At 39.6% G+C, this 22,331-nt stretch overlaps 1 protein-coding gene across 1 annotated transcript in view; it reads right to left on the bottom strand.

Annotated features, from left to right (window-relative positions):
- Nucleotides 1–1,591: 1,591 nt before the first annotated feature.
- The window catches only part of LOC144517579 (nuclear receptor subfamily 5 group A member 2-like), a 27,219-nt gene continuing 6,479 nt past the window's right edge, over nt 1,592–22,331 (bottom strand). The window contains exons 5-7 of the mRNA XM_078249668.1: nt 5,670–5,789; nt 4,583–4,730; nt 1,592–1,845 (exon numbers count right to left, since the gene is read on the bottom strand). Coding sequence (XP_078105794.1) covers nt 1,592–1,845; nt 4,583–4,730; nt 5,670–5,789 — 522 coding nt within the window. The remainder of the gene's footprint in view (nt 1,846–4,582; nt 4,731–5,669; nt 5,790–22,331) is intronic.

Here is a 22,331-nt window from a genome sequence, read left to right as displayed (position 1 = left end):
ATATTTACAGTAAGTATACGTTTTCATTAGGGTACTAAAAACCATCTCTACAGCCGCTTCAGTGCAAAACATCTCAGTCGGATCAGTCAATCTATAGTCCACGTACAATAGTGTGTCGAAAAGTGACACTAATGTGAGCGTGAACATGACACCTTCGGGTTGTTTTTTATGAAGATCCATTGTTTCTTAAGGCATTGACCAATAAACAAAATCAAATTTTACAAAGAAACTTGAAACCAAATGTTACCAGATGCATCTTTGCCCTTCCCTGTGCCGTGTCTGGCTCCTCTGTAAAAAGTTACACGCATCTTTACTTAAAGAAAGACAAAGGCTGTCTTTGTCATTCATCTCTGCACATAGATGTGTCTTTTTCCCCTCCTCTTTATGCTTTGCTCTGCTTTTCTTCATCCATAAGGCATTGCTGTGTGCAGTTTCCTCTCTTTCTCCTTCCCTTTTTTTTAATCTCCCCCTTTCTTTGTCCGTGTCCCTCTTTCTTACCTGTCTCTCTCTCCCTTTCATTTACTCTTTCTTGGTAAGGGTTTGATGAGTAACTAAATAAGAATACTTTTTGTTAATATGTCTGGCTTCTATATATCAATATATTAACATCTAAATAGATTAAAACAAAACTATATTGAATCCCATAGAGCTTTCATATTTCATTTCTTTTTTTAACACTGGTGGCAAAACGAAGTGAGTGTAGAGAGATAGAGATAAGAGCAGTCTAGTCTGACGAGACCACAGTGTGTCGTGTTATCCTGAAGTCTGTCTTCATCTAAAATAAGAATAAGAATAATCTAGGGACAGTGTTGGTGAACTTGGAATCATAAAGTTGCAACTGACATTTTCGATCAGAAATGACTCATTTATCACTGAAATCGAATTTTTGAAAAGAAGCTACAAAATCTTCAATCTTCGTCTTCACGCACACAGTCCCATTTTTGTGATGTGTCAGTTCAACATCGGCCCGCCCAGCGCCAGATTTCACAATAGAATTCCTAAGTTGGCGTTGGAAACAGTTTTAGAGTGATATCAGAACGACATTTAGGTGTGGATGTTTCAAAAATGATGCAGGTTGCAGCTTCGGACAGATATCTCAACAGTCCTCTTGACACCGTGTTTTCATGACTGTTCAGCACTGATGCAGGCTAAAGATTCCTCCTCTGAGTCTAAATGTTTGCTGGGCAGCTCTTGTGGGATGTAGAAAATCTTTGTCTGTGATTTTGGAATCATGTGATATTTAGTCAAAGAGGATATAATGTAACACTACAGGCAGATCTAATTTTAGGTGTTTGCAAACAGGGTAGCAAATCCAGTTTATAAAGGTCACGTTAATGTAGCTCTGCAGGATATGAAAACATCACCATTCAAAATCTGAAAACTACCTCGAGATACAGATGGAGCTTTATAATTCCAAACTCTAAAGAAAAATGTTCTCCTCTCCAGCTCAAACAAAAGACCTCGCAAAGATGACCCAATATGAACCTGTCTATCTTCATTTGATTTCTCATCTCGCTCACACTTTCCCTCCCACACACAGTCTCCGCTAGAGAAACAAACACATTGCAACGGAGCACCGTGCGTGCACCTCTCACACACACGCTCGCTTGGCGTGCAGCATCTCGATGAGCAGGTTGTTGCAGGGCACCTCTCCGCTCAGATGCATGTAGCACAGGTAGTCCTCCGCCTGCGTGCTGAGGGAACGCAGCTCCGGCAGCCGCACAACCAGCTGGCTGAACTTCTCCTGGAACTGAGGGTAGGTGGACAGGGTGTACTCCAGCAGAGCCCCATTCACCTGCTCCTGGACGCCCTCCACGAATGCCTGGTCCTCCAGCAGCTTCACATCTGCACACACACACACACACACACACACACACACACACACACACACACACAGAGGACAAACACAGATCATGACTCAGTGAGGGAAAGTATGAAACTGTTGATGTGTCCGGCTGTCCCATAGAAATACAATGGATAAAAGGGCCACGGAACATGGTTTGCCGTGGCCATTTGATTAGTACAACAACAACAAAAGAATCCACGACGATTCATTTAGGTGATTGCTCCGGTGCCGCCGGAGGTTCCACCGGATGTCCCTCATTTTCGGCCAGATGTCCGTCACCTTCCGCTTCCTTTGTGTTGGCGTTCTAAACTGCGGCCGATTTCTGAGGACTGTGGTTAACTGCTCCTCAGATCTCTGCAGGGTAAATCCAGACAGCTAGCTCTGTCGAAATCAAAGTTTTCGCTTACACGACTAAAACAACTTTTGAACGTGTGTTTGAACGTTCCACCGAAACAAGTTCCTTCCCGAGGCTATTTTGCAGAGGCACCGTGGCTCCGTCCAGCGCTCAGCGCCGCCCAAGATGATTGGTTTAAAGAAATGCCAATAAACCAGAGCGTGTTTTTCTCCCATACCGGAATGCTGTGTGGACTAGCCAGACCCTCCTCCGCAGCGCTGTGGAGGAAGGTCTGGCAAAGCGAGACATATACAGTATATACATTTCTATCCATTTTATTTCTACGGCCAGTCCACACCACTTTGTTTAATCAGTTTTACTTAATAAACTTACATTTATCCAACTGTGTTCCCTTCTTCATATTTCTTCCCCAGCCGGGGTTGTAAAGGATATAATTACAGATGTTTTGGTTGCTCCCCTAGGTTTTGGTCGCTTTCTACTTTGTTTGGTTTTCTAGTGTCATGTGGTGGTAAGCAGCCTGTTTGTTGCGCAGTGGGGCATGTTATCTCTGCGTTTAAAAGAAAATCCTGGCAGGTTAGGTACCAAGTGAATCCAAGGAAGGGTTCAAATTAAGGGCAAATTAACTTGGTTAAAGGTGCTTTGAAGACGTTTTGTCTCTCTTTGGAGACTTCTTCAGTTCTAAAATAGCTGGATTTCCAGAACTTTGTCAGAACTGAAGAAGTCTCTCAGATGATGGACGAAACGTACAGGTAAGCTACTAGCCTTCTAGAAGATTCCTGTTTTTCTTTGCAGATTCTTTTAACAAGTTGCAACATTTACATATTTGAATGGAAGCTAATTAGGTACCGACCAGAAAGGGTTTGGAAGGCTTACGTAGATAATATATTTGCACTCAAGCTACTGAAAGCCAATATTGAGTTTACAATGTGACCATTTTCATTTAGAGAAAAACTAGCTTGCTTTAGTATGTTAGTATTGTAATGTTATATAAGTTACTTTATATCAGAAAGAAGAAATAAAACTGTGTGGGTGTGTGCACGCGTGTGTGTGTGTGTGTGTGTGTGTGTGTGTATGTGTGCGTGTGTGTTTGTGTGTGTGTGCATGCGTGTGCGTGTGTGTGTGACAATAGCCAAGCCCTCCGTTGGACCGGCATTCAGCATCAGCTGAGCCCATCTTGGAGAATCCATTCACACAGTAATTAAATGTTTTGAATCAATGTACTGAATCATCTTTTCAAACTGCTTAAGGGCAATTAAATTACCCCCGACAAACCTGACTCTAAAGATGAGGGAGAGCGAGAGTGCGAGCAAAGAAGCCGCAGGCAAACACAGCAAATATTTTCTGTCTATGACAAGTGCTCTCTCCATTCAAAAGCTCTTTGTTCCCCGCTTGCCAGCGCTAAACAGCAAACACTTCTGAGAATCTAGGCAAGCCACATCTGTGCTCTCTCCATCTGCGAAAGCCGCTACATGAATGTTGGACCCATCAAATGATAGACCCATCCATTACGCTTCTTTTGAATGCCATTAGTGGACAATGGAGGAGGATGTCTTTGTTAATATTTGTTTTGTCAACCCTAGACATTTAATTAAGTGAATTTATTGGAGAGAAAAAGGCCAGTTTGGAAAACACTTGTAACCTTACAGATGAAAAGGTATTGCAGATAATTTTTTCATTAAAATGTTTGTGTTGCTATTCAAATTCCGCCAAAGGACAGCATCAGTATGGCCCTGCAGCCCCAACAAGTTGATTGATTTAAACCCACCACTCTTCTGAAAACACCCAATCTACAGGCTACACGTGTAAGCTCAGGCCTATGTTCAAGATCACATTTATTTTCAGATAGGTCAATCAAAGGATCAGTCTTTTGAGATACTGTTTTCCCGTTTGAGCCATTAATAGACAGGACAGCTGTAGACAGGAAAGGGGGGAGAGAGAGGTGGAAGACATGCAGAAAATGGCTGCAGGTCGGACCCGAACCCTGAGCCGCTGCGTCGAGGACTGAGCCTCTGCATATGGGCGCCTGGGTAGCTCACGTAAGTTAACTTATGTCACGTAACAGCCTACGTTATGTAACAAACACATTTATTTTAAACCAAACCATGACCTTTGCCTAGACTTAACCAATCCACAGTGTTAAATACGTAAATGCAATGCCAAAATGTATACGAAATATAATTGAGTATGCAGTTTAGTTGTATGGGAACGCAATTCTTTAGGAGACAGGGCTGCAAAAAAATCTGATACAAGCTATGATTACAGCATCTCTTTTCTCAAAATATTTCTGCCAGATGATGACGACGTCATTATTGTTTTTTTTTCATTCAACACTATCTGCACATTTATCGCAGCGATGAAGCACAAACGTGCAGCAGACTCACTGGGATTGAACAGGAGGAGGAATTTCAGACAGGCGATCTCTCTGCGATCCAGCTGCAGCGCCCGCAGCCTCGCCGCCAGCTCCTGACCTCTCTGGACCATGCTGGACAGAGTCGCCTCAGCTTGGGACAGGATGAACGGCAGCTCCACCTGAAAACACAGGCTACTGGTTATTTTTCTCACTACAGTACATGGGCGTAAATATTAACCAGCAGATGGGGAGGACAATAAACACAAAATGTCTTAAGCGCAATAATTGAAAGGGACACAACTATATAGCTTACATACAAAATGTACTACGTAAGTAGGCTGGCAATGCTATTTCATTCACTTGAAACATCTGATGAAGTGACTCTTTTCTCCTATACAGATGATGCTGAGATGAACTGAGAACTGAGCCTCCTATCAAGCAAGCTAACTAACTAGCTAGCCAGCCGGCCACTAGATCAGTAAAGTTTAACAACTTCATTTTTCATTCACACACTCTTGTCACAGCGTAGAAAAGCACAGCGCTCTCACCCAGTGACACTTTGTTCGGCTCATTTTCAATAACCAGTGTGTAGCATGAAAGCATGGTGGGTGGAATTAGCAAGCTAGCTAACTAACCAACTATCCAATAAGCTACCAAACAAGCTAAGTCATTTTATAACTGCATAGCACACTCGTGGAAAAATACATAATTTTTTTGACATGACTAATTTATTAATGACTCAGCATCATCCGTATTAGAGAAAATAATCACTTCATCCAATTTTGCTTATTTCCGTTGTCGATCATTTCCGTTGTCGATCATTTCCGTTGTCGCTCATTTCCGTTGTCGCTTTTGTGTTTGTGTTGTGGTTTTTGCATTTGTGTTGTGGCTTTTGCATTTGTGTTGAACCGTCTCGGCCACTGTATTCAAGCTTTACAAATGACTGAGCTGGTCCATTTGATAGATGTACCAAACGCATTGGACTCCACACAGGAACTACAGTCCAACGATTTGGAAAAAAGCCCAATCCTTAACCACATTTTGAATGTAGTGCAGTGGAAGTGAATGAAGCAGACTGTGCATTGTGCTGATGGGAAGTTGTGTGAGGGAGTTGTTACCTCCTGGCCGGTCACCAGCAGGATACTGTCTTCCTGTCCATGTTGCACTTGTCTGAAAATGTGATCCAGGACCAGAAGTTCAGACCAGCAGTTATGGAGCAGCTTCATTTGATCTCCCACCTTCAGGAAACACACACACACACACACACACACGAAAAATACTTTACCTTAAAGGGCAACTATTATATAGCATTTTCAGGTTCATACTTGTATTTTGAGTTTGAACTAGGACATGTTTACATGCTTTAATGTTCAAAACACACTTTATCTTTCTCATACTGCCCATCACTGCTGCACCTGTTTTCACCCTCTGTATGAGACAAAAAAACTGTTGAAACTGGAGTGTTTTAGCTCATGGGAATTTTTCTAAAATGTGTTTACCTCATTATTTGAATGCTACATTTAACATTAAAATCCAACATTATAACATTGGACATATGACAGAAAATACAGAAAAGCATAATATGTCCACTTTAAAGCAAGTCCACAGTGTATGCTCACTCAGTAAATACATGTATACACAGTAGCTTTTTCTCTTCTCTTTGTTATATAAACTCATAATCCTGATCGATATTCTGCAAAGCCTGTCAATAGTCCTGATTATTTCACTGTCACTGTCTCCCACAGCCTCTATGTTCATGTTGTATAGAAGTGAAAATCAATATCCTCTTTTTAAATTGTGTTTTTTATAATATTGTGTTTTGTTTATGAGGGTTTATGAAACCATCGCACATGGCTGATCTTCTTTTGATGTGTAACCTCACTCGGCCATTCAATTTGATTCTGATTCAAAATGAATACAAGCATAAAATCCAGAGGATTTTGTGACAAAAACTGATAAAGTGAAAAATGGGAAGACCATTAAAAACAAGGAGAAAAAAGAAGAGATGCTTGTTGGTATTTGTGTGTGAGTGTGTGTGCTAATGCGTTGGGTGTTTGTATTACTGCTCTATGTCCCGCGTTGTGTATTTACAAGCGTTGTCTGAGACCTCTTCAACCTGTTCACCTCTCCCTAACCCACCCCCACCTCTCCTCAGTCACATCTGTTCTGCTCTGGGGGATGGGTGTGTTTTCAGATTGACCCCCCCTTTTGCTGCAATAGTGTCTGTAAACTGAAGGACACGGCAGTCAGTAATTCTGCAGCCGCAGCTGCTAATAGGCCCCGACACACATCCATCTGACACCGAGCTGACAGAATTACTGTCCATCTGAATGAAACTATATATCAGTCGCAGAGAAGAGGGTCCAATCTTGTTGGTTGCATCTGGAATGGTGCAGTGGTTGGGGGTTCTGGATGTACAGTGATCAAGGAAGGGGTTAAGGAAGCAAGAGGTCTCGGTGACCTCCCGCGCTTCCTCTCCGAGAGGAGTTGGACACTCAGCTGCAGCCAAAAAGAAAAGAAAAAACTCAAACTTTGCTGAACGTGGGGAGAATGGCTCTATGTTATCTCCCACATGGATTCTCAATGTTTCTGTCTGTCCATGTAAGAGCGTGGAACTGGGTTCGACTGATTCATCAGGTTATAGTATACCTGTCAAGTTTCATGTTTTACCTGTGAGAGACACATTTTATCTCACAGCCATAATGAATAAATGAATGAATGATATTTCATTTACGTGTCCTGCCACTAAGTGGCCCATCTCACAGGGAATTACATGACACCAATACGAAAGTAATTTCATCCACAGCTTCCTGTCCAATGCCCCACACACAACATACTCTGCTTTGCACAAAATAAAGAATAAAGAAAACATATTACAGCAGCCACAACACATAATGTGATTGTGTAACTACATTTCATACATAAAACAAAACTACAGCCACAGAAAAGTAATTAAATAACAGGGAATGTCACTTCCAGAAAGAGAATCATCGATACAAAGCCGTCTTCCTTTTAGCCAAAAGGACTAAAAGTTAAAATGTCTGGGATTGTCACATGGAATCGTAATCCTGTGAACCAAACGGTATGGCTGCTGTCAGCTGGCCAGCAGAAAGGGAAGAGCTACCAGAGGGCGTCATGATAAAAGCGTAAAGTATTAAAGAGTGTTGGTCCTGAGCACTTCTTTTAAGGTTTACACCGTTTTTATTTCCCTTCACCCTTTAATATTATATTATTATTCCCATAACTGAACTCTATATTAGCAGCATTTTTGCATTTCATCACATAGGCATGTAAGACCAATCAACACTATTAGAGGCCTCCATATAAACCCTCGCTCACACCGACCAATGTATTTGGACCATTGTACATATTTGTACTTTTTAAAAGTTTTGCAAATAGGGCAGCTTCTATAATCTTTTTACTGCCGTTTCAGCTTTCTAAGAAACATTTAAAACATTAGGTCAGACAACAAAACAGTTTAAACCAATTTTTGTTGTTAAAGTTGAACCCTTCTTATATTGTAATAATTACCAAGACTTTAGTACCTACAATACTTGGTGGGTCTTACTAAGTCAATGCATTGATATCGTACAAAAAGTTGTGCACAACAATTCCAGTGGTATCCTACGAAATTACGGCAACCGCTGGTTGGTGACGTGATGACCGGTTAACATGACATTCAAGTTTAGCGGTCTTTACAGTTAAATTTAGCCGAGAAAATGTGACTGTGAGCTGGGTCAAGAGCACCATGAGGTGCCCGTCGTTTCAGAGCCTGTTACAGTTTAGTTTAGCCAACAAAAGGTGAGAGTCATGCAGCGACCACCAAAATGACAAATGTGTGTTTGGATTTAAACACCAGTGCCCTTAAGTAGTACTCCTGGGAAACAAACACGCGTTTCCTGGGTGAAAGTCTTGTGTTTTCCCCATAGACTGTATAATATTAATGGACAAAGCATCTGGTTCGGCGAACTGCTGCAAATGCAGAAGTGCCTTAAACCTGCATTCTATCTGAATTCTAGCAGGGGGCGACACGTGCAGTTGCAAAAGGAGGTCGGTTTCTGTAGAAGTCTGTGAGAAAGTGGCCCACTTCTCACTTGATCTATTACCTCAGTAAACATTTTCATAATGAGTTTATGGTCTCAATCGCTAGTTTTAATTCTTCTGCAATACAGAATGATGTTCATTTTTTCATCAGCGGATGAACCAGACCAGAGCGCTCATATACAGCGGCAGTCAATGTGGTGCATACAGCAATGGAATACATATGAATAACAGTCATTACTTTTCGTAGCTATATGTTTGAATGGTTCATGAGAATAGCCTGTACTAGTTGTCTCTATTTGGCCATTTCCTTTTGTGTTTTTTGCTATGCTTACGGTGTGAGAATATGCAGAATTGTTCACATTATGGTATTAAAGTACTAGATTAAAATAGGAGTGCAAGCGATAAAACAAAAGTCATACATTGTTACTGACAATCCACAAACTTCCACAGGTGGCAGACCTGTTACAGACATTTCATATCAGCAAAAATGTCTGGCATTAGCAACATTGGCACAAGTATAGTATATTAGTATAAAACTTTAAAAATCAATTCTGGTAAAACTAAAGTAGCAACCCTGTCTGCAACAAACCCAGGAACAACCATTCAACAAGTTTGGATTTAGCTTGTTTTGAGCAAATAGAAGTATTAGACATCTATCATGCTTGCCAATCGAATCAATTCAATTTGGCATTGACATTGTACTGTGTGTATGTGACTATTAATAAATAAAGTTAGCTTTTGTTTTGTTTTTCTTTATAATTTGAGGAATTATCAGTTGAGGCTAAATATTTGCAGTGAGTGGGATTGCAGATATGTAGGACAAGAAGTGTCTCCTCACCGTGTAGCTGTTGTAGTAGCCACATATTCCTCCTGTGTGTTTGTTTATGGTCTCATTTATATTATTCATTGATTAGTATATTATGCACTGATATTGTAGGTGGTGGGCGTGTTCACCGGGGTTTGGGCAGAAGTGATAACAGTCTATTTGTTTGCTTCACCTTTTCACCTGGTTTTTGGGCTTTGACAGAGAGGGGGTGAGCCTGGGAGCGAACACTTTCTGTTGACCCCACTCACGCACTTATTCGCATCACAAAGCAACTTCACATTTGGTAACTGCAGTACTAGTTCTATTTTACGTGTGGAGGAATAAATCATTGAAACTGGATCTTGAGCGCGTCACAGTGTATTTTTCACCTCTCAGTATTTAGTCCCTCGCGGCAGCACTTTTTTGGACTGCTTACAGCCGCAACAGCTGTGCTGTAACCCTAACCCCCTTACGCTAACCCTATTAGAAACTATCTTAACTTGGGGTTACCCTGCAGAAATACAGGACAGAAGAACATGCAACAGTGATGCATAATTACAGGCTTACCAGCACCTCCCTGAATCTATAAGACAGTTTGCATTCAGCCAATCCACAGCTTCATTAACTGTTTATTAATACAATGTTGGAATGACACTCGGAAGGATTAATGTAACATAGTTACACAGAACAAATGAAGGCTTTATATATAGAAAGAGGAAAGATATCGCTAACACGACACCCATGTCTATAACACTGTATAAGTATAGCTATAAGCACTCATAACTAATAATACTGCTTTATAACAATAGCATGACACATAAAGCATGTTATAATGACTTATAAGAACAAGTATCATAATACTTAATAACTGCTGGTCACTCGCTGACATTATTATAGGTATAATTCTCTATAGTTGTAATACATTGTAGCCTATCTAAAATCAATGTTGTGTTTAGAGTGAGTAATGTGTGGGGGAAATATCACATTAGTAAAATGTAAATGTCCGTCTTTCAGTTGTGTCAAATTGGAACACCTTACCAGCACTCCCAGTACAGTACTTATTGTCTGTTATGATCTGTTTCTTTTTTTTTACAACTACAGGCAAAGTAGAAATTGTTTCGGGCTTTATCTATAATTGGAGTCAATTGAGTGTTTAGAGTAAGTTTTTTGGGGAAACATTACATTGGTGAAATGTCCATCAGTCAGTTAATTTCTGTTATGACCCGTTAAACAAATACATAGATTTTACGTAGTTTTCTGTGTTGTTCTTGCATAGATTTAATTATAATGTAATATAATATAATAATTATGTTTTTTCACTTTACTTAAAGCAAACAATTACCACTTATAGTGACTTATAACTTCCTTGTATTTTTATTGCTTTACTTAAAGCCCTCAATAAGCACTTAAAATAATCACATTAATGCATTATAACAGTGAGTATTATGTATTACGATGTATTATGTATGATCCTTGCAAAAATAATATCAGTGACAGACCAGCAATTATGAAGTATTATGATACTTGACCTTATACTGTAAGTCCTTATAAAATGCTTTATAATGTGTCATGATTGTGGTTATAAAACATTATGAATATTTATGAGTGCTTATAACTAAAGTTATACAGTGCTATGATCAGATTATAATGCATTATAAGTGTGTTTATGATGCATAATAGACATGGGCGTCATAGAAGGTGTTACCAAAATAGCTTCTATAACGGTTGCTCCAATTTCCAATACTGTCCCACTATTTTGTAGCTCATCTTTTTTCAAACCTCCTCGAACATGTTACTTTTAAATTGAATGTGTTGTGTGCTGCCTTTAGTAGCTGAACATGTATTATGTACATTGTGTTCACTTCCTCAGCAACATCTTCCATGTTCAACAGGTAAATGGAAGGTCAAACACAAGACACGACAAAGACCACCTCTGGGGGAACTGCAGAAATCAATAGCTTCCATTCTGCTCGCGATTTAGCAACAATGTAGACGAGTGCAGCGAGAGCAGTGTAGTGCAGAGGAGACATTTCGCTGTTATCGCCTGAATGGAATGTAATTATCCAGCCGAGGGAAACAGCTCTTTCTGTGCACGGCTTTCTTGGCATTGCTTTCTTTGTTCTCACTGTCCATGTTGGCTGTCCATTGTACATACGAATGGTCTGACTGTCAACAGAAATACATCAGATGCGTATAACACAAGGTTTTGAGGAGGCAAAATAAGGCTGCACAGTTGTTATGGGGAGAAAAACGGTCATATGTGAAAAACCGTAAAACTGCCGATGTGACCTTATTGCACAATAGACTGCCATAGCCTGCCTGTGTTTTCCTATAAGGGGATTCATTAATGCAAACTAAAAGATCACTTTATTTGACAGAATATTAACCTTAATTTATATTTTGAGAGAATGGAAAATACATTTTCCACGCTAATATGCCACCATTTCCTTCAACCACAAATTGTCACTAGCTTGCTTATGAGCACAGTGATATCATTCAGTAAGTCTCTCAGAACCTAAACAGCAATTTATATTGTGTATTATACATGATTAGTCATTAATCATAAGTAAATGAATAGTGTTGACTGATTATTTTTTGTGTCTACTAGAAATAAGACTAGTTCTCAACAGCATAATGAGGAAAGCTTTTGAATGAACATCTCTGCCAAGTCTCAAAATGTTCTTATTGAACATATCTTCATAGTTTTCCTACAACATCCACTTTTGCAATACAACATCTGCTCGTTGCAACTACAGCATTATGTGTGTTATGGTTTTGTTCAGGCACTCACAGCTCTCGGTGAATGTTAGGTTTAAGGTTAGCAAAAGATGATAGTAGAAGCATAGAAAAGAAGCTTTTGAGACGGGATGTGTTTACTGTAGTGACATTTAAATGTATAATATGTAATTTTCCTCCAGGGCGGACCGGGGACCTTTAGTTGGTCGCTCTGGCGGCTCAATTTCACCAGACACAGCCCCCATTGGTTCTGACAACCCGTTCTCACTCCCAATACGGACACTTGAGCAGCGGCTCTCAGCGTCGGGTATGACGCAAAAAGCACCCTTCAGTTTCTGTATGGAACCAAGCATTAGCATGGGCCACTTGTCAATGTAGCACATCGATAGTTGGATCGACATTGAAATATCGTATCAATAAATTAGGTCTCTACTGTATTACTGTGTTGCAAAATGGCATGTAATTAACAAAAATGATTGTGTGGCAGAAAATAAATAGGCATTACTATTTCTAAGTACAATTTTGTGAGATTGTAACGCTGTTCAGCCCTGACAAAACATAGAAAACCTTTATTTAAACTGAAATGGCGGTTGTTTGAACATCCTGTTGTGTGCGCAAGCACCCTGCATTTTTTCAAAATCTCAAGTTTAAATACACGTCGCTGCTGATTGGGTAACACCTCTGACACACCCACCAAATGAGGAAAAAAACACACCTCAAAGCCCATTGCACACCGCTTCAAGAAAACATGTCTTTTAACTCGGAAACCGTTACATAATGGTGCACACACACATTTGGGATAATGTAAGTACACAAGTAAACAAAATATATAACATAGGTATAGTCGTTTTAGACATTTAAAGCTATAGTGCGTAGGCTCTTTCTCCCCCATGAGGAATTCTAAGTAATGACAACAAAACTGTTGGCGCATCCACATGATACAAGCTTTCCGTGATCGCGCACCACCCCCACCCCTCCTCCACACAGTTACTTGTAGCCAAGAAGGACACGGAGGATTAAAAAAACATGATGGACTCTTCAGAAGAGGTCATTATGTCCGCTCGGTTTTCTGCGTGCGAAAGTCGCTGGATGACACAATTTTCTGAACATAGCCATACTGAGAAATACAGAGAGAATTGTGTGGAGCTGATAGTCTTAATAAGCTTTGTAGCAACTCATTTAGCAATGGCTTGAATGTAACGGACGTTCATTAATATCAAAAAGTTACGCATTAAAGCTTTAATGCACAAATATTGCATTTAAAATTAGATCTTTAAATGAAATGACCATCCTTCACTGACCTTAACCAATGCATGTTAAAAACTTCAACAATCATGAAGGCATTTTTTATAAACTATAATATTCTCAGTAGTTGTACAGTGGGTTAGGAAAAGAATGCATCCACAGACAATGATTCATTACTGATTCCCCTACAACAGATGCATGTGTTTAGTTGTTGCTTCAGTTATGTGTGAATGAATGTATGAATGTAAAGGGACCCACTGAGACTGCATATGTGCAAGGTTCAGAATTTTGTGCTACGCTTCTAGTCATTTGTATATGACAATATGAAAACAACAGAAAGTACAAACACATTTGCACAAACTACATGTTGAACAACCTGATAACAAGCAGTGGCTGAAATGTACCAAAAGGTGCCGGTACCCTAATTCAGCAGTTACATGACATGATCATCGCATGTGTTTTGGATATATTTACATTCATATCATGGTAAAATATCCCTTCAAATGTATTTTTCTATGCATTTCATTACATACATTTAGTGCTTGACATTAACTCTTTTGCTCATCAGCCACTGTGGCTAGGGGTTTTCCAACAATAGCCACACAGCATTTTCATTAGCCACTATTTTGTGGGAAATAACATTTTATTTGATTAAAGTTAACTGTGGTGTGATACAATTTACTTAAATAACTAGATTTACAACCCTTTTAGATGTAAATGACCCCCCAAATCAAGACTATATAAACTGAAGGCTATAACACTGCAGTGTTGTAATATTCAGCTCTGACAAGGTTGGCTGTGTGCAAACCTAAAGATTTGGTGATCGACAGGCTACAGTGCTACAATAATATATTTATCCAATATCCATATTAACAAGGACATTTTCAACACTGTTTTCTCGGTGTTAAGCTGCTATGTGAGAGACGCAGCTACAAAGGTATTTAGGGGTTAAGGCGTGCCTCCTCACCGCAGGAGGTGGCGGTACGCAATAAGAAGTAAAGGTTGTCAGGGTCCAAAATCTGCTACATCTACCAGCCAAATGTTGTTAAAATATGCAAGTGGCTGTTAGATTTGCTTCACTCAACAGCCAAAAAAAAGTAATCTATTGAGTAAAATTTGAATATTCACTAGCCCAACTAGTTCCGTTGCAGGTGAGGGTTGGCCTCCGCCAGGGCTGCGCTTTGTCACAATCCTGTTTGTAATATTTATGGAGGCGTAGTCGGGGTGGGGAGTGGTTGTAGTTCGGTGGGCTGGGGATCTCATCGCTGCTCTTTGCAGATGATGTGGTCCTGATGGCATCATCGGCCTGTGACCTTCAGCACTCACTGGATCGGTTCGCAGCCGAGTGTGAAGCGGCTGGGATGAGGATCAGCACCTCTAAATCTGAGGCCATGGTTCTCAGCAGGAAACCGATGGAATACCTACTCCAGGTAGGGAATGAGTCCTTACCCCAAGTGAAGGAATTCAAGTACCTTGGGGTCTTGTTCGCGAGTGAGGGGACAATGGAGCGGGAGATTGGTCGGCGAATCGGCGCAGCGGGGGCGGTATTACATTCAATTTATCGCACCGTTGTGACAAAAAGAGAGCTGAGTCAGAAGGCATAGCTCTCGATCTACCGGTCAGTTTTCGTTCCTACCCTCACCTATGGTCAGGAAGGCTGGGTCATGACCGAAAGAACAAGATCCAGGGTACAAGCGGCCGAAATGGGTTTCCTCAGGAGGGTGGCTGGCGTCTTTCTTAGAGATAGGGTGAGAAGCACAGTCATCCGTGAGGAGCTCAGAGTAGAGCCGCTGCTCCTTTGCGTCGAAAGGAGCTAGTTGAGGTGGACTCGGGCATCTGGTAAGGATGCCCCCTGGGCGCCTCCCTAGGGAGGTGTTCCGGACATGTCCAGTTGGGAGGAGGCCTCGGGGAAGACCCAGGACTAGGTGGAGGGATTATATCTCCAATCTGGCCTGGGAACGCCTCGGGATCCCCCAGTCGGAGCTGGTTAATGTGGCTCGGGAAAGGGAAGTTTGGGGTCCCCTGCTGGAGCTGCTGCCCCCGCGACCCGACCCCGGATAAGCGGACGAAGACGGACTAGCGAGTGGACAAAAAAGTAATTTTTGGACCCTGACTCATGTGGACAAAAATAAGAAGTACCGGTACCCGCCAATTTTGGGCACTGATGACAAGGCTGTAACATACTGTACATGAAGTAGGAATTATATCAATGCTTTGATGCATCAGCTTCTATGCATCAGAGGATTTCTCAAATGAAAAGCGGTGATTTTGACAGAGAATGTACAAACATTTGGACAAGCTGGAATGAAGGTCTGGAATGAAGTTGATATACTCTACAAATGTCTTTGTCTGTGTCTGCTTTCAAAAATGAGACTAAGACAACAGTTACTACTAAAAGATGCTATTAAAGCTTGAATACTCTAAAAGACTGGGGATTTCTAAACTAGGGACTCTGAAATCCTTTGATCTTATTGCAACTGTTATTCTCACATGTTATTATGTGTATGTTGATTGCCTCTTATGCTTAGACTGATGGAATAAATATCTTGGGACCACTTAGGCAGGGTTAGGGTAGTTAGAGTTTTGTGTGTTCCTTTTTATCCAAACAATATGAAAGTATTTATAATATGTATTTTTTGCTAGTGTCTGAGCCTCCATACACCGGGGTGTCCCTTTTCACATATCTGCATTATGTCCTATGATTGTACTTGTCTTTTAACTTATGTGAACAAATTGGAGAGAAAAAAATGTTAATAAATATTGGACTTTCTTATACAGTATATTGTACATAAGGAATCTGAATATTCTGGTAAGGATTGAATAGTAATGTGTTATTCCTATGCATATTTTATTTAACAATTCCATGATAATGAAAGAGGAGTAACTTTTGTGCTTCTGTCCTGTATCAGTAATGCATTTCAGCCAAGTATCCCTCTTACACAGGCAGTGTAAAGATACCTTGTTGTTGTTAGTCTGAGAAGATACAACAAACCTCATCAGCACCACAATGTGGTCTTTGTTTCTGAGACAAGGGAAGGTACAAAAGTAACAACAAAAAAGGCAAACTCTTTCTGGATGTTCTCAGCAACGACGCAGTCAATCTTTAGTCATTTTCATACTTTGGGTTCTGTATTTGGACATTTGAGAGCAAATGAAATGTTGTAAAATCAGTTGTACAAGATCACTATCATTGGAGGAACACAAAGTGCCAGGATGCACTGATGTTTAAAGCTCATTTGTTGTCATTACTTTGCTGTATAAGTGGTGTTGTGTGAATGACCGTATCATTTTAAAATAGTGTTAACACAGACAATGCAACAGTCTGATTCAATTAACCAGTAAAAGAGTTCATGCACCAAAATTCTGAAAGAACAACAACAACAAAAGCATATTTTCTCACACATATCTTGCCATGCAAAGAGTTTTGGTCGTAATTGCCCAGAATCTGAGATACTGTATCCATGGAGATATCATAACACAGTGTCAGCTAATTTTATAGGATTTACTCTCGACTGAAGAAGGAAAGCTTTGACAGTGTGATGTTGAGAAACTGAGAAACTGTTTCTGGAACGAGAGATGTTGCTGTTGAAAGTTTTAAATGTTACAAAACTAAATTCCATTCACCTACATTCTGGTGGGGAGACAGAAAGCTCAGAGGCAGATATCTCAAAACCTGGACAAATAAAACCAAACTAACTGCATGGTTAGACAGCATTTGGCGATGTGTGAGAAAAGGTTTGCAGGAAAGACAGCAGCCGTTTTCTGTGTTAACATTCTTTTATAGAAATAAATCGTGCCTCACCCAAAGTTATAGGAAACAGGTTGTTCGAGCTACGTTTCTATCAGTTTTAGATTACGGGGATATCATTTTGATGCATTCGGCTTCCTCTACATTGAAGCCACTTGATGCAGTTTATCACTTTGCCCTTAGATTTATATCTGGTGATGGATTCAGTACTTATAACTGCCTCCTTTATCAAAATGTAGGCTGGACTTATTTGGCTCTAAGAAGGGAGCAACACTGCATTTTATTTATTTACAAAGCCTTGCCTAAAAAAATTGCCTCTATATTTAACAAGCTTGCTGAATTTTAAATCGTATCACTATGGCACTCGCACTATTGATTCCTTGGTCCTAAATATTCCATTTGTTAGGACAGAAATAGGCAAAACTGCATTTGAGTATTATTAAATGGTGATTCTAATGAAATTAAACACTTAATCACTTTAAATGTCTTCTTAATGAGTCCATGTATATATATATATATATATATATATATATATGTTTAGCTGAATTAGCTGAATTAGTGGCGTTGTGTGAATGTGACCAAATCATAATATATATATCAAAATGTACACACTAATTCAGCTGAAGCCTGGTGGTCCATGCATGACAAGAATGCATGACATGCATGACAAGAAAAGAATATTGAATCAGAGTGTTTATGTTAATAACATCAATTATGCAGTAACGTTGCCCTATCTTCCATAATTTATCTGCTGCTCTTTTATTTCTTGCTTTTATTGTAATTTTAGGTGAACCAACCCTTTAATATGACTGAATGTAGCATGGATAAAGTATAAGCAAGTGGGGCTCTTACTGTAAAACATGGGTCTGCAATGTTTTTTAGGCCAAAGACCCCTTGGCTGAAAGAGAGACGGAGCTGGGACCCCCACTGTGTATTGTATAATATTGAGTTGCATGTTAAACTGGGCCTACAATAACGTCTAGGGCAGCCTAAAGCCCTCACATGAACATACCTTATGGTGCATACAATATTAAGCTATTAAAGTAATAATTATTGACATATTGATATATTTTTACATTATGTTGTAATGTTAAACATATATGTAGCACAGTGGATCCTTGAAGTTTAACTATTTCTGTGGATGGCTAACGCAGTGGCTACCTTACCTCATAAATGTGTAAAAAAAAAGAAATCGCACATAAGCCGATTTATCTTGGCTACTAATGTGTTGGACTTCCATTTATTTAATTTTCCAGACATATTTTAACGTTTGAAAAAATAATAATAATAATCAATAATTTGGTGGCCCCCCTGCAGTACCTTTGAGGACTCCCTATGGGTCCCGGACCCCCAGTTGAAGATCTCTGCTGTAGAAGATTTGGGATGTATTGTGCAGCTTTCAGTCTTGCAGTTTGTACAACGACACATCTGCTTCAGTGTGTTGCCGTTTTGGTGCAAGCAGAGAATCCAAACAGTGAGAATCCAGACTCAGCTTTAAAACATTGACCAGTGATCCAGCTCTGTTCATCAAGTAGGTTAGTTTGGTTTCAAAGTAAATAGATCCCCTGCATCCCCACCAAAATCTACACCTATGAGTGCATAGTACATATCCAAGCCTATGTCAGTCCTAGGAATAAAACAAGCAAATGAGTGTGAAGCAGTGATGGAGCAGACCTGCTCTGAGTAAATAAACTCTATTTGAATATTCTGCACTATGCATATTTATTTATGTATTACTCTGAGTCACCTCCTACTGTGCATGATGCCATTTCTATTCATCCGCACCTTATCTCATCTGTATCATTCTTAATGAGTCCATGTATTCTGAATGTACATGTGCACTTTGAGTTGTTTAACATTCTGTACTTGTTGTATGTGTGTATTGTGTATTGCAACTGTATATTATATATTAATTTATATGGCATGTAATCGGGGCATCATTGGAAATGAGAGCTTGCTCTCAATTAGCCCTACCTGAATAAATAAAGGTGCTATATATATATATATATATATATATATATATATATATATATATATATATACATATATATATATATATCATGTCATATATGACATATATTGACATAGCATGTCAATAAACTCTACATGTCTCTAATCTCTTGACGTGATTCTCATTTTCCACTTTAGTCCTTAGTGAAATTAAGTTTGACCCCCCTGCTCTAAAACTACCAAGATGGCGGGGTGCTAGTCAAATGTTTGTTAGTGTTGGTGCGCCTACCTGTTCTGCCCTAATAAGAAATATTTATCGATGCATGTGCAGGATTTCGGTATCAGAAAACAGAATTATACGGGCTTAAGCCCACACTGATATTAGCACTGTTAGGTTCTCATCCAGACTGTGGAGACAATGGCGCTCCTGTTTATATATTACAGGTGAAGGTTTATATTGTCCTTTTTTGTATTGTACCTACCATGGACCTGCTGCTGTGTCCTGAATAAAGTCATTATTATTATTATTATTATTATTATTATTATTATTATTATTATTATTAATATTATTACATTAAGGATTACGCTGTGTTATCTGAAAAGGTCGCCCTGAATAGAAATAAGGAAGAAAGTACAAACATCTGGTTTTGTACATTTCCGTTGAACACGGTGTGTTTTCATGTGCAATACGGCACACAAGAGTATATACACAAGAGAGCAAAATCATGAAGTAAATAAGAAGTGTTCTAGTGTGTGTGTGTGTGTGTGTGTGTGTGTGTGTGTGTGTGTGTGTGTGTGTGTGTGTGCGTGCGTGCTTTAGCCATGTTTTAGTTCAAATCATATAGCCTACACTGTACTCCACATTATTATTGGCAAGTTTTTCCCTTCCGGTCTCTTTACCTAAAGCATGAAAATCATCTTGCCAGGACTAAGGTAGTTAGGCAGTCCATCAGTGGACAGTAAGTTTGACAAATATCAAATCTGATGACAGTAACATGAAATACCTCTAGCAGATCTCAAGCAAGCTGCTTTTCATAACAAACAAAAATCAGCTGTTGCCAACTGTGGTTTGTGCTCGTAAAGTCAGTTCTGAGTGAACCGTGACGTGGGCGTATACGAGTCCACATCATGAACTCTGCATGCATTTCATGTATTTTGTCATAGTAAAACAAAAGGCCCGTGAGCCTGTGAACTCTAATGCAGACCAACAACATGTCACCTCGTCTTAAAAACAACCTTTCTTATTCCTTTTTGGCAAAGCTATGTGTATGTGTATCTCTCGTGTTGTCCTCGGGTCAAATTTGACCCATTTTCAAAAAGTTTCTATATCAGAAATTTGTGTTTCTTTCAACCAAATTGTCAAAAAGAATAACATGGATGCTTCCATGCAACAAGTGAAATGAATGATCAGTTCACTACTTTCATTGAATTTATAAAAGAACATAGAAAAAAGTGACAAAAATGACGGAAAAAGCTTCAAAAACGTGGGAAAAAAACGTTTAAAAAACAAAAAACGCAGAAAACTCGGCAAACCGGAAAAAGTGACAAAGAACATCTGGACAAGCGGCAAAAGTGTCGGAAAAAAGGTTTTCATTTACATTTGGACCCAGAAAAACTTAAAGGTGCATGGTCGACAGGAAGACAACATAAGGGATATATCCCTTATGTTGTCTTCCTGTCGACCATGCACCTTTAAGTTTTTCTGGGTCCAAATGTAAATGAATGTATTAAATGATTTTACCAAAATGACGCGATGATTGTCTAGCAATAGTCAAACTATGAAGAGAGAGACGTTTTGCTGCTCTTTGCAAATAATATTCAGTAATTTCAGAGAGATGCAGGTCAAAGTGTGCTGATTGTTTTCTGGCTATATCAAGAAACGCAGTCTAACCACCAGCCAACAATCATTTTGGTCATTTTGGTAAAATGGCCGCATACTCTCGCTGTTTCACTGCTTGTCTGGCTGTCTGAACGCCACGCGACTCGCATGAAAATAGATCTGCCGCGTCTCTTTAGCGGAGCGGAGAGCCGCTTCACGCACGCTTCTGGGACGGCCCGTGGTGCAGCTGGTGGAATAGCATTGACTTGAATGGCCGTGATTGCTTGCGGGGGGCCGCGACGCGCCCGGAACGCAGCGCAGACACGCCCAGTGGAAATGAGAAATTAGGGGTCATATCAAGGGTTTCAATTTGTGTCTCAACTTCTTTCTACTTGTATTTCCACTATATCTATGCATACATATATGTGTGTTTTATGCTTGTATACATACAGTATGTTTTCGTCGTTAATATAAATAAAACATACAAAACTTATGTCACCATATTTGTCGTTCATTTTGTGCCATTAACACGTTATGTTCTAAAAGAAAAAGTAACAAATAGGAAACAGGACGACAAAAGAACATCAGCTGTCGCTGCCATTCAAGAACAACCATTAATACATTTCAGAAATAAACACAGCTTTTCATAAGTAGTGTTAGTAGTTTTGACTTGTACTGGAGCTGGGCGATACGGAGAAAATCAAATATCAGGAGATTTTTGATCAAATACATCGATGTCGATATTGCGTCAATATTGTAGGGTTGACTATTGGTGCTTTCACAAAATATTTTTACAATGTTTTGATAAATAATCATCAGTAATGCGGATATAATGACTAAGTGGGTAAAGGTAAATAATAGAGCAGCTAGAAAAGTCTGGTAAGTTCAGAAAATGACAAACCAGGAACACTTATTTCATATCACGATATTACGATATCCAAAATTTAAGAGGCTATCTAGCCTCATGTAATATTGATACATTGCCCGACCCTAACTTGTACTATATTGCCAGTGTTGGTGGATTCATCCAAGTTTCATAAGTTTATTTGAGGCATTAATTTAAAATTAAAATTTCCATTCGGTAACTTTTTTTTGATTTCCCAGGTTTGATGGGAGAAGATATTCAAAACATGCAACCAGTGTTAGAAAGTCCAGCTTTTTTCTGAGTGCTTGTTAGGGGACACTTCAAATTTCAGTTTTAATTTGTACATTCCTAAACAGATGGACACACATTATGATTGTCGGGCCAATTACAGCTGCTGAAGGGGGTACGTGAGATTTTTTTTTAAATGCGTGATTCCTAAAACAAATGATGCTATAATGATGAATGGATTTAGTGATGGATTCTGAACATTTGAAATGCAAGCTAGCATTCACGTGTTTTTTCAGTTACAAGAATGTTGTTTAGCCGAAACAGGCGCAGCGTTGTACCT

This window comes from Sander vitreus, chromosome 5 (assembly GCF_031162955.1).
Source record: "Sander vitreus isolate 19-12246 chromosome 5, sanVit1, whole genome shotgun sequence".
NCBI classification, from domain to species: Eukaryota; Metazoa; Chordata; class Actinopteri; order Perciformes; family Percidae; genus Sander; species Sander vitreus.
Note: the sequence above shows the minus strand (reverse complement) of the source record. Positions and strands in the feature narration are given on the sequence as shown.